Source organism: Mytilus galloprovincialis, chromosome 5 (assembly GCF_965363235.1).
Source record: "Mytilus galloprovincialis chromosome 5, xbMytGall1.hap1.1, whole genome shotgun sequence".
NCBI lineage: Eukaryota > Metazoa > Mollusca > Bivalvia > Mytilida > Mytilidae > Mytilus > Mytilus galloprovincialis.
Window position 1 is genome coordinate 76,018,384 of NC_134842.1, and position 14,261 is coordinate 76,032,644.

The 14,261-nt window shown below is 32.9% G+C and overlaps 2 protein-coding genes across 2 annotated transcripts in view; both read left to right on the forward strand.

The window, feature by feature from the left end:
- Positions 1-14,261, forward strand: part of LOC143074149 (uncharacterized) — a 638,429-nt gene that overhangs the window by 153,029 nt on the left and 471,139 nt on the right. The window lies entirely within an intron of this gene.
- LOC143076429 (uncharacterized) overlaps positions 1-14,261 on the forward strand; it is a 376,981-nt gene that overhangs the window by 132,678 nt on the left and 230,042 nt on the right. The window contains exons 2-3 of the mRNA XM_076252206.1: positions 9,763-10,074; positions 12,974-13,009. Of these exons, the coding sequence (XP_076108321.1) occupies positions 9,763-10,074; positions 12,974-13,009 (348 nt within the window). The remainder of the gene's footprint in view (positions 1-9,762; positions 10,075-12,973; positions 13,010-14,261) is intronic.

Genomic DNA, 14,261 nt, shown 5'->3' on the forward strand with positions numbered 1-14,261 from the left:
ATTGATTGATTGATTGATTGATTGATTGATTGATTGATTGATTGATTGATTAATTGATTGATTGATTGATTGATTGATTGATTGATTGATTGATTGATTGATTGATTGGTTGGTTGGTTGGTTAAACACGTTGGAAAGGGTCAATTGAAACAGCGAAAAAGAAACAAAGGAGATCTTGAACCCTATATTAAACACATGAGACGGAAACATGATTGATTATTTGATTAATCATGATCATGATTGGTTGATTGATCATGATTGGTTGATTGATCATGATCATGATTTGTTGATTGATCATTATTGATTGATCATGATTGGTTGGTTGGTTGGCAAACACACATAAAATTCTTCAAGTCGTGCCCCAAATCACATATGAACATGACCTTGACCTTTGACCTTGTGACATTTGTCAAGGTCATTGCTTCACAATGTCATTGCAAAAGACCCTATGGGTCAAGGACCTTTTGTTTAAAGTTTTGCCTAATAATGGCTTTTTATAAACCATCAATGGGGGTTATGTCCCTTACATAATGGTAAAACCAATACAGTCATAAAGTAACAAAGTTGCCCCTTGAAGTACTGAACATTTTTCACTGCTTAAATTTTCTGTATCTATAACCATTCAAGAATTATAGGGAAATCAAAGACATATGAAAATCTAAAATATGACCTTGACCTTTGACCTTGACCTAATTTTCTTAGTTAGGACCCAGGGGACTCAAAAAAAAACATTCCAGGGTTATACGGTTAACGGTTTATGAGTTAAAAAAACATACCGACAAATTTATTCCGTAAAGGTACATAACTCCTATAAAATTTCATCGAATCGCTTCGATCCAAATTAGCCAAAAATTCCTGAGGATGTAACGAACAATTTGTAAAAAGAATTTTGTCGCTTTCTTATTTTGTTACGAAGGAGATGCACACACATGACAAACAGTGAATAGGGAGATAACTCTTACAAAGAAAATGGTTCGGCTTAGCAGGGTGAAATTTAAAAGCGCATAAACTATACGATACCATATGAGAAATATCTAAGCGACATATTGCGAAACAAACATTTATCGCAAGAACAAAATTTGGCGGAAGAAAAAAAAAAAAAAATAATAATAATAATCAGAACAAATACAATAGGCTTTCCACAGAAAAGTGGAAAGACCTAATAATCAGAACAAATACAATAAGTCTTTTCAAAAAAAAAGTGAAAAGACTTAATTAAAAACCAATTGTTCAGAGAACAATTGAAAGTCTTTCCACATCAAAGAAATTTTGATAAGAAGATAGTTTCTTCATACTAATTCGATAAATAATGGTTTAATTATATTTTTCAGTGATGTAAGGGATATAAAATGCTACTTCCGGTGAAATTAATGTCACTTCCGGTCTCATATGATAGCTTCTTTCACACTGATTCCAAAATTATATAGTTTCTATATACTTTTGTATGTAGAATGGAAGATAATTTGCCACTTCCGGTTTGTTAGCGGTCATTTTGAGTCTTCAGTTATCAGTTTTTGTATCTATATGACAAAATATATGGATTCTGAGTAATTTTATATGAAAAAATTGCAAAAAAGGCTACTTCCGGTTTTCTCAAGGTCACTTCCGGTAGTCATTTTTCAAGGTCATTTGTCACCTTACCTTTTGTACAAGGTCAAATGCCTTTATAATGAACTTAGTTGAAGTTATAATCAAATATCCTACTATCAAGACATTTCAGGGGCAATAACTCCTATAAGATGCCATTTAGTTGTATCAGACATAATGTAGCATATCTTCATCAAAATAAAGCAGACATTTTGCACTTGTTCTTTTATATGTATCTTTCAAAGTGTCGGAGAAAATGCAAAAACAAGCAAAAGTCACAATTGAGAACTTGACCTTGACCTTTGACCTTGACCTAATTTTCTAATTTTGGACCCATGGGACTCAAATAAAAACATTCCAGGGTTATATGATTAATGGTTTATGAGTTAAAAAAACATACCGACAAATTTATTCCGTAAAGGTAGATAACTCCTATAAAAGTTCATTGAATCGCTTAGATACAAATTAGCCAAAATTTACTGAGGATGTAACGAACAATTTGTAAAAGGAATTTTGTCGCTATCTTTTTTGGTTACGAAGGAGATGCACACAGATGATAAACAGTGAATAGGGAGATAACTCTTACAAAGAAAATGGTTCGCCTTAGCAGGGTGAAATTTAAAAGCGCATAAACTATACGATACCATATGAGAAATATCTAAGCGACATATTGCGAAACAAACATTTATCGCAAGAACAAAATTTGGCGGAAGAAAAAAATAATAATAATTAAAAACCAATTGTTCAGAGAACAATTGAAAGTCTTTCCACACCAAAGAAATTTGGATAAGAAGGTAGTTTCTTCATACTGATGCGATAAATGATGGTTTAATTATCTTTTTGAGTGATATAAGGGAGATAATATGCTACTTCCGGTGAAAAGAATGTCACATCCGGTCTCATATGATAGCTTCTTTCACACTGATTCCAAAAATATATAGTTTCTATATACTTTTGTATGTGGAATGGGAGATAATTGGCCACTTCCGGTTTGTTGGAAGTCATTTTTAGTCTTCAGTAATCTGTTCATGTATCTATATGACAAAATATATTGAATCTGAGTACTTGGATGTGAAAAAACTGCAAATAAAGCTACTTCCGGTTTTCTCAAGGTCACTTCCGGTAGCCATTTTTCAAGGTCAGTTGTCACTTATCCTTTTGTATGAGGTCAAATGTCTTTATAATGAACTTACTTGAAGTTGTAATCAAATAACCTCATATCAAGACATTTCAGGGGCACCAACTCCTATAAGATGCCATTTAATTGTATAAGACTAAATGTAGCATATCTTCATTACAATTAAGCAGACATTTAGCACTTGTTCTTTCATATGTATCTCTCAAAGTGAGGGAGAAAATGCAAAAACAAGCAAAAGTCACAATTGAGAACTTGACCTTGACCTTTGACCTTGACCTCATTTTCTAAGTTGGGACCTAGGGGACTCAAAGAAAAACATTCCAGGGTTATACGGTTAACGGTTTATGAGTTATATAAACATAACGACAAATTTATTTTGTAAAGGTAGATAACTCCTATAAAATTTCATCGCATCGCTTCGATCCAAATTAGCCAAATATTCCTGCGGATGTAACGAACAAGTTAGAAAAAGAAATTTGTCGATATCTTTTTTTGTTACGAAGGAGATGCACACAGATGATAAACAGTAAATAGGGAGATAACTCTTACAAAGATAAAGGTTCCGCTTAGCAGGGTGAAATTTAAAAGCGCATAAACTATACGATACAATATGAGAAATATCTAAGCGACATATTGCGAAACAAACATTTATCGCAAGAACAAAATTTGGCGGAAAAAAAAATAATAATAATAATAATAATCAGAACAAAAACAATAAGTCTTTCCACAGAAAAGTGGAAAGACTTAATAATCAGAAGAAATACAATAAGTCTTTTCACAAAAAAGTGAAAAGACTTAATAATCAGAAGAAAAACAATAAGTCTTTCCACAGAAAAGTGGAAAGACTTAATAATCAGAAGAAAAACAATAAGTCTTTCCACAGAAAAGTGGAAAGACTTAATTATTGTAAGAAATAATGACCAGAGCATGTAATGAGGTTCTGCGCAAGTTTCTCAGTTATTCCCAAGTGTCTTATATAATAAGTTACATTCCTTTAACAACTAAGCCTTGTTATCACAGCTAAGTTAATTCCTTAAAAGCCTTGTCTCATTGATTAACCATGGTTAATCAAAAATGTATTAATTCAATTTAAAAATTAATTATCAAGGCTATGCATTTAGTTTCTGCGCAAAGTCTCAAGAGTTCCCTAGAGTCCACTATAGATTAAATAATTTTACAAATAACAAACATATGTTATTACAGATTTAGAAAATTTAAAGAAAAGTATCTGTAATAACACACGTAAGTTATTTTTTGTAATAACCCTATAGAGTTATATCTCTGACTGCCTTTTCACTATCAAAGATCCATTAAAAAAAAATTTGAATTCTGAATTATCGACAAGGGTACTCAACGGTTCCGAAATTTTCGAAATAGTATGAATGAAGAACACCCCTTGCTTAATTTGGCACAGAAAATCTTGCTAGTCTTAGAGAGTTTTCTCTAAATTTCTCGCTATTTCTACACCAATGGCCAACACTCATTTCTCACTATTTCAATTTTAATTTCTAATTACCAAGGCAGCAGAAAATAAATTTACTTCTACCTATTATCTTGGATGTAAAATCTAGGTGGCGCCAGCGATCTATATTTACTTCCTTTTAACCTTAAATGATTAGTAAAGACATCTGCAAAGGGCAGATAATTTAAAATTCGATTAGAGCAAAGAAATCATAAAAATTCAATAAACATGATAAAAGAAGATAGGATGACTTTTTTACTTCGACAAGTAAAAAAATCTGAATGTTTAAGGGACATAACTCAGCCAATATTTTGTTTTACCTATACAAGTAAATAAAATTCACTTGTATAAGTATCCTACAAATTTACTTATATAAGTATATTAATATTACTTCTTCAAGTAATTAAAAATAACTTGTATAAGAAGTACCCCTGACTGAAGGAGTTATTGCCCTTTATAGTCAATTTTTAACCATTTTCATAAATTTTTGTAAATTTTTGTAAATTTTTAGAAAATATTTGTCGCTGTAATTACTGGGCCAAGTTCTTTATAGATAGAGATAATTGTAGCAACAAGAATGTTCAGTAAAGTAAGATATAAGAACACAAGTTTGACAGATCTTCTGTAGGAAACATATTAGTTTAAACTATTGGTTGAATAAAGTTAAATGAAAGAATCAACATGTGTTTCTTCTTATGCACAGTCATGACAGTATGATTTACAGTTTTAACTGGCAATATTGGAACCAACAATGATTTTGAAAGTTTTTACAGAGATGTTCCTGACATAAGATTTATTGACAGACACTGAGCTATAATGCAAGATATTTGAAAGTGAATTTGTTTTTACAAATGTATATCACAGAGGTTTTTGACTAAAAAAAGTAACAGATTTGGGAACAGAGATGTTTGAATAACCAGACCACATTAGTAAATACCAGTAAATACCAGTATACAAATGTCAACATAAAACATTACAACAAATAAACAATGTGTAAAAAAATGAGAGTTAACTCTTTGAAAATTTTGCATTTTTTCAACTTGTTTTGATTTTTAACCAGATTTTTGTGACAAAAATGTCGGTTATTGATTTGGGGATGTGAGCTTCGGGCGGCAATCAAATGTTGTCCGTGCATTAACTCATGAACCGTTCAACCAAAGCTTTTAGAATTTTAATATGTTGTTACTGACAACTAAATGAAGGTCAAGTTCAATAATGGCGATTTTGACTTTTACCGTTCAAGAGTCATGGTTCTTGAAAGATTGAAAAATGGAGTTTCCAGTCGTGTCCGTGCATTTACGTATGAACTGTTTTACCAAAGCTTCCCAAATTTTAATATGTTGTTACTGATGACAAAATAGAGGTCAAGTTCAATAATGACGATTTTGACTTTTACCGTTCAGGAGTAATGGTTCTTGAAAGATTGAAAAATGGTGTTTCCAGTCGTGTCTGCGCATTTTCTCATGAACCATTCAACCAAAGCTTTTGAAATTTTTATATGTTGTTACTGATGGCAAATAAGGGGTCAAGTTCAATAATGTCTATTTTGACTTTTACCGTTCAGGAGTTATGGTTCTTGAAAGATTGTGAAATGGCGTTTCCATTCACGTTGTTGCATTTACTCATGAACCATTCAATGTAATATTATAAGCTTTTCAAATTTTAAGATGTTGATACTGATGACAAAATGGAGGTCAAATTTGATATTGACGATTTTCACTTTCACCATTCATCAGTAATGGTTCTTGTGATATTGCCAGGACACAAATAAATATTAATAAATCCGGTTTGCTGTCATTGTGACAGCCTCTTGTTCTACTTTAAACAGAAACAATCATATTCAAAAATTATTTTTATAATTTCATCTAACATCATTATTCACAGATTATCTTTCAAATAACAGTAATTATTATTTTTATTTATTTGTTCCTTTTGACAGACATTTCCTTTTCTTACATGGAATCTGCCTTATTGCCTTAAACATTTTTTTGTTAAATGACAATATTTACAATTTTTAGCTCACCTGGCCCAAATGGTCTACATTGAATCCGTATTCATGTGACCTTCAATTTAACCCCCAAGCATGCCAAGCTAGAGATGTGTTAAGAATGTACCAGGCGTATTAAGCTACCAAAAGGAAAAATATTACAACATTGAAAGTTAAACGAGGGTAGACCATAATGTTGACTGTTTCTTTCCACAAAAAATCATTCTTTATAAACAGCTCAAAATGAATGAAGATTAACACACTTTTTTAAGTATGCAATAATATGAAATCAAATTAAACAGCTAGACAATAAAATATGGATGCATTTATTTATATAAATAAGAAGATGTGGAATGAGTGCCAATGAGACAACTCTCCATCCAAGTCACAATTAATGTTTAAAAAGTAATCAATTATCAGTCAAAATACGGCCTTCAACACAGAGCCTTGGCTCACACCAAAGAGCAAGCTATAAAGGGCCCCCAAATGACTAGTGTAAAACAATGAAAACTGGAAAAACCAAGTCTAATCTATATAAAATAAGAAAAACAAGAAACACTTATGAACCACACCAACAAACGACAACCACCGAACAACAGGCTCCTGACTTAGGACAGGTTCATACAAATGTAATGGTGTTTTAAACGTTTTATCAGGCGCTAACCTTCATGTTAATATTAGCTATAGGTTATATGAGAGTTGGTTGTATTAGCTGATTAGGAGGTCATCTTGATGGTTAATTATACATGTTATATGGCGTCTAGGCTACATTACACATAAAATGCTGAAACATAAACATATTATCCAGTCCATGCATTGTTTATTGCTTATATTAGGCTTTTTGTAATGTTGATGCATACATTTTAGTATGTTATCAATCAAATATTAGAATTTGAGTCAAATCGGTGAACATCAATTAGACAGTTATTTCCCCTTTAAGGAGTTGTAGCATTAAATGATGATTGTTCATTAATTTTCTTGTCCATTATATACTTTTTATACGCCCGTTTACAGGACGTATTATGGTATACCTCTGTCCGTCTGTCTGTCGTCAACATGTCGGATATTAACTCAAAAACGCTTCAACCAATTTGCATAAAACTTTGATGAATTGTTCATATCTATTGATGTGAGCTCCCTTTCATTTTTTATAAAATTTAGATTTTACTTTTCTGAGTTCTGGGGTTTTATACATAAAAAAGGGGCGATTTTCCAGTTTCGGAAAATAGCTCATAAAATGCTTTCACCGATTTGCAAGAAACTTTTGTCAATTGTTTATATCTATTCACATGAGCTCCCTTTTGATTTTTTTAAATTTTCGATTTTATGTTTCCGAGTTGTGGAGTTTTATTCATTAAAAAAAAGAGGTGATTTTCCAGTTTTCGGACAATAACTCAAAAATGATTTCAGAAGTTCTCATGAAACTTAGGAGAATTGTCTATATATCAATTGATGTACATGATGTTAGCTCCCTTTCAATTTTGATAAATTTTAGATTTTACACTTCCGAGTTATCAGTCAGAGCTCGGACATAAACAAGTCGATTTTTGTTTTTGACTTAAAGAAGTCAAAACATGTATTCATGTTTTCAATTTTAGACTTATCTAAGTCAGAAAATAGCAGACTTGTTAAAGTAGGTCTATTTATGTTGATGAAAAAACTTTAATTTTACTTGGAGTCCAAAGTACACCACATATGACAGCAAAAACCTGTCTGAGAGTTCACAAGGACTTGATCTATCTATATTTAATTATGTAATTGAACATCCTCACTAAAACAGATTTTTTACCTCATTAAGTGTGGTTCCAGGTGGTTGCATTGTAAGGTTAATTAACATTATCTCTGATTTTTTAGACTCCCATTTATATTTATCTTTAGAAGACAAAGCATTGTCTTTGAATTTTGTCATTATTTGATTTAGATGCATGACCCTCTTTATAAATATGCATGGGTCTTGAAGTTAACCAATTTTGATAACTTATGGACTTGTTACGGAGTCGAAATTTGCAACTTCTTGATTCTGGTCAATTATTTCTTGCTTAACAATATTTGACTTATTAAAGTCATATTTTGTCTTGTATTAAAGGGAGACAAATCCTAAAACTTGCAAATTTAGAGCTCTATGAGCATGAGTCAAACGCAGATTTAGACTTACATGACTTATTTACGTCAGCTCTGACTGGTTATGGGATTTTATTCATAAAAAGGTGTAATTTTCTAGTTTTCGGACAATACCTTTAAAGTGCTTTGAGTAGTTTTTATTAAACTTTGGTGACTGGTTTATATCAATTAAGATAACCTCCATTTAGTTTTTAAGAAATTTCTGATATGACATTGAGAAGTTATAGAATTTTATGCTTATTAAATGTGACAGGTGTATCATGGGCTCATGACCCAGCTGTTTATGTAAAGATTTTCTCCTCATAAATTACTGAACAAATTTTAACAAAACTTGCGCTCAGTGATCTAAGGTCATACTGTATAAAGATTGTGTTGTTTTAACAGTCAGTACATGCAGTTCTAGTTTAGGTTTAGGACTTTTTTTTTTTAATTGGACCTTAATTATGGTAACGAAATGCACGATGTCACAAATCTCAACTCTGATAGGATGAAATTACACATGTTGTAGAATTGAACAAAAGCAAGCAAAATAACAAGATAAAGGATATATGCTACGGACATATAATCAATCTTAGAAATGAAACTATCCAGATAAATAAGGTAACTTCAGGAAAAGAAGGTGTCATTATCACTGCTGTCAAATTGTTTCGGATTTTGTAGGCTTAAAATACATAGGTAAATATCACTGACAGGTTCATTAGATCTACCAGGTAACCTAAGCTAATCATGATAATCTCTTAAGGTCAACAAGAAAGAGATTTTAGTCATGCATTATATTGTAGCTCTACAATGATGGTAATTTTTCAAGTTGTACATATCTCCAGTTGGGTGACACAGACTCTTAAGAGCCTCTAATTGGCCATGGTGTTGTCAGACTCCTCTAATTGGCCATGGTTTTGTCAGACTCCTCTAGTTGGTCATGGTGTTGTCAGACTCCTCTAGTTGGCCATGGTGTTGTCAGACTCCTCTAGCATGTCTAGTTGGTCATGGTGTTGTCAGACTCCTCTAATTGGCCATGGTGTTATCAGACTCCCCTTATTGGCCATGGTGTTGTCAGACTCCTCTAATTAGCCATGGTATTGTCAGACTCCTCTAATTGGCCATGGTGTTGTCACACTCCTCTAGTTGGCAATGGTGTTGTCAGACTCCTCTAAGTGGCCATGGTGTTTTCAGACTCCTCTAGCATGTCTAGTTGGCCATGGTGTTGGAACCCTCCCATTTTTGACGATCAATGCATTGGGAACATATAGTTGGAACACCCCCCCTCCCCCCCCCCCCTTTATCCTGGGTTAGGAACCCCCGTTTAAAAATAGCTGGATCAGCCCCTGTTATTTTCAACAACGAAAAATTACTCCTGCAATTGATACTTAATGTAGTAACTTTAACAAAACAGCCAATCACAGTTGTAAAAAGTATGTGTGTGAAAGAGGAGGAGTATATTTCATTCATACCTTTCTTGTATTTCAGTTTTAAATAATCACAAAGTTAAACTACAAAAGAATTACATGATGTTTGTCCATGGTGTTGACTCCAAAACAGACATAGCTGACCACCTGTATCAGTCTGATGTTTTAAGTACGGAAGAAAAAGAGGAAATTTGTAATTCTTTACTCACTCAACAGGAAAGTAATAGACTTTTATACAACAAATTGATTCGCAAAGGTGGAGATGCATACAAAAACCTTCTTGAAGCTGTACGACACGGAGAATACCATGATGTTGCTACTGATATGGATAAGACAGAATTGTCAGATCAAGAAATACAATTGTGTCAAATAGGTAATTATAGCAGATTCTGAAATTAATATTGTACCTGATTTACTTCGATGATTCCAATATATATTATCAATTTTACATAATTATAAAACAATTATAAAAATCTGCCCATTTTCTTATACATCAGAGCATATTGAGTGTATCTATTCAGAGGTGAAATTTAAGGGGGGAGGAGACCAGCCCCTACTCCCCCTTTTGGGAGAAAAAATTGATTGATTATTTAGAGAATTAAGCGTGACTGGAGTGGGCCCCCCTCTCAGGCAGTCCCAATATATTAATTGGACACATAATATGCTAAAAAAAAATAAAGTATACAATTCAACGAAAAAAAATCACGTTTTCATCAATATATATGTTTAATTAACTGTAAGAGGAATGATCTAGTGTTGGAAACAAACATATTGCTAAATCAGAAAAAAGAGGAACTATTAAAAAACTGTTTTTTAATTATTGTTGAGTCTGCAACTTCTGTTGCATAAAGCTTGAAATAGGGATAGTGATCCGGCGGCAGCGGCGTTAGCTAACTTCTTAAAAGCTTAATATTTCAGAAAGTGAAGACCTGGATCCTTCCTACTTTGTATATAGACGCCTTATGTTACGAAGTTTCCGTCTGTCATATGTCCATTGTCCTTGACCTCATTGTCATGGTTCAGTGACTACTGGAAAAAAAAGTTAAGAATTTTAGTATTCTTAATTTCTCTCTTAATATGAGTAATAGTATAACCATATTTGGTACATGTTGTATGTGCGTTCCTTGCAAGGTCTTCATCATGCCTGTCAGACAGTTTTCACTTGACCTTGACCTCATTGAATGGATCAGTGAACAAGGTTAAGTTTTCGTGGTCAAGTCCATTTCTCAGATACAATAAGCAAAAGGTCTACTATATTTGGTGTATGGAATGATTGTAAGGTGTACATGTCCAACTGGCAGGTGTTATCTGACCTTGACTTTATTTTCATGGTTCAGTGGTTATAGTTAGGTTCTTGTGTTTTGTCTGTTTTTCTTAAACTGTATGCAATAGGTCTACTATGTTTGGTGTATGTAATGATTGTAAGGTGTACATGTCCAACTGGCAGGTGTGATCTGACCTTGACCTCATTTTCATGGTTCAGTGGTTGAAGTTAAGTTTTTGTGTTTTTGTCTGTTTTTCTAACACTGTATACCATGTATACAATAGGTCAACTATATCATGTATATTTGGTGAATGAACATATTTTACGATGTACATGTCAGTTTGGCATGTTTATTTGACCTCGACCTCATTTTTACGTTTCATTGCTCAATGTTAATTTTTTGCTTTTTGGTCTGTTTTTCCTGTACTTTAAGCAATAGATCAATGGAATGATTAAAAGGTGTATATGTCTGTCTGGAAATTATCATCTGACCATAACCTCATTTTCCTGGTTCATTGGTCAATCTTAAGTTTTCCTGGTTAAGTTTGTTTCTTGGATACTGTATGCAATAGGTCAACTATATTTAAAGCATGTAATGATTGTAAGGTGTACATGTCTGTCTGGCAGGGTACATCTGACATTGACCTCATTTTCATGGTTCATTGATCAATGTTTTCCTTGTTAAGTTTGTTTCTTAAGATACTCTGTGCGATAAGTCAACTATATTTATATAAAATTGAGAATGGAAATGGAGAAAGTGTCAAAGAGACAACAACCCGACCATAGAAAAAAACACAACAGCAGAAGGTCACCAATAGGTCTTCAATGTAGCGAGAAATTCCCGCACCAGGAGGCGTCCTTCAGCTGGCCCCTAAACAAATATATACTAGTTCAGTGATACTGAGGCATATTTGGTGTATGGAATGATTGCAAGGTGTACATGTATTTCCAGTTTGGTTTATCTGACCTTGACCTCATTTTCTGGGATCTTATTAAGTTTATATGATAGTTGTAGTTGAGCTTTATATTTAGGACTATTAACATAAAATCAATGGTTAGTAAAGAAGGTGAGACATTTCAGCGTGTGCACTCTTGTATTTAAATTTTCTGGAAAGTCCGTTTGAAATCAAGGACAAATAATTATATTGAATTTGAAAAGACAAGTTATGTTTTTATACCCCTGCTTTAAAAATTCGGGGTAAAATGTTTTACCTCTGTCCGTCTGTCCGTCCTTCGTCTGTCCATCCGTCCATCCGTCAGTCCGTCTGTCCGTCCCTTGAATATTTTTCGTCGCATCTTTCTAAGGAACTACATAACAAGGATTTCTGAAATTTGGTTTCAAGGTTTATATGAGTCAGCTATACCGTGTGATGTGTTTTCAGATTGATCACTCAACAACTTCTGTTTACCTTATACTGTTAGCAGGGCAGGGGTATCATTAGTGACCAGTAGCTCACACATTCACTTGGTTTGATTTCCAAGAAAATAAGGCTTGTGACCCCCTTATTTTATTTGATATTTCGAAGGTATTTTGAAAAGCAATCACCTCATTGAATTTTAAAAAAATCTATTGTTTGTTGTTTCCTCAATAAAAAGAATTAAGTTGCCCTAATATTACACTTATAAAATAACTGTGATTTCGTAAATTTCAATGTATTTTAACAACAAAATATGGTCCCAAACTTCCAGTTTTGATACTAAATTTTGAAAGTTCATTGAAAAAGAAGTCTTACAGAAGATTAAGAAAAATCTATTGGCCAATATTTAGACACCCCATCTACTAGTACCTTAACTGCTAATAGTAATCTATTAATTCTTTTAACCTTTTCGTCAGTTGTGTTCAATTTGTTAATTCTTCAATTTTGTAAAATTATTGATAAACAAATGACTTGAAATATAAATATTGTTTTTTCTTTACCTTTATGACAAAATTATGTTGCACAATGTTGGGTTTCAGTTATAGAAATCTTTAGACTATGAAACACCTAGACAGTTTGTCTTGTTTCAGGAATGAAGAAACTCAAAGACAGACAAGAGAAAAAAGGTAACCATATATATAATATAGTTCACTGAACTTCATGCAAGACTGAAAGATGTATTTTTTTTTCAAATTGATGTTAATTGTCTTATAGATATAGGAAGATGTGGTATGAGTGCCAATGAGACAACTCTCCATCCAAATTATAAAATAACAATTTAAAAAAAAAAAAGTTAACCATCATAGGTCAATGTACAACCTTCAACATGGAGCCCTGGCTCACACCGAACAACAAGCTATAAAGGGCCCAAAAATTACTAGTGTAAAACCATTCAAACGGGAAAACCAACGGTCTAATCTATATAAAAAAACGAGAAACGAGAAACACGTATAAATTGCATAAACAAACGACAACTACTGTACATCAGATTCCTGACTGAGGACAGGTGCAAACATTTGCAGCAGTTTTACCCTTAGTTGATTATCTACAGCTATTGTCGAAGAGGACTTTTGGTTTGCACTGTCTGTCTGTCTGTTCTTCCGTCAGTTTGTCAAATCAGTTTTCCACACTTTTTTCATAGTGCTTAAAGATATTGATTTGATAATTGGTATATAGTTTTATCATGCATGACAAGTTACAGATCAAGTTCGAATTTTGTTCAGGTCTGATGATTTTGTGCAGAGTAATTATGGTCCTTGGAATAAATTCACTTTAATAATCAGATTTTGTCTCGCCTTAATGGAGTCAAAAAGCGAGACTTAGGTATGCTCTTTCCGGCGACGTATTGCCAATGAGACAACTCTTCACAAGAGACCAAATGACAAAGAAATTATCAACTATAGGTCACCGTACGGCCTTCAACAATCAGCAAATCCCATATCATAGTTAGCTATAGAAGGTCCTGAAATGACAAATGTAAATTAATTGAAGAGAGAAAACTATCGCCCTAAGGGAGCTACCATTTGATTTTTAAAGGGAAGGGCTAGGATAAAAAATGTTGTCCTGCATTTTTTTTTAATTGTGATCTCTGTCCTGCCTTTTTATTTTTCACTGTCTTCGATCCTGCCTTTTTTTACATAAATTGTCATCCTGTCTTTTTTCAAATTTCATCCTAGGTAAGACATTTCAGTGCTCTCTGTTTAGTATTAGGCCATGTATTTTTGGTGTAAGGAAAAACTTATTTATAACTGTTGGTAGGAAAACAAGTATATGTAGTAAGATGGCCAATGAGAAAAATATCTGCCAGAGACCAAATGATATAAAAGTAAGCAAATATAGGTCACCATACGGTCTTCAACAATGAGCAAAATCCATACC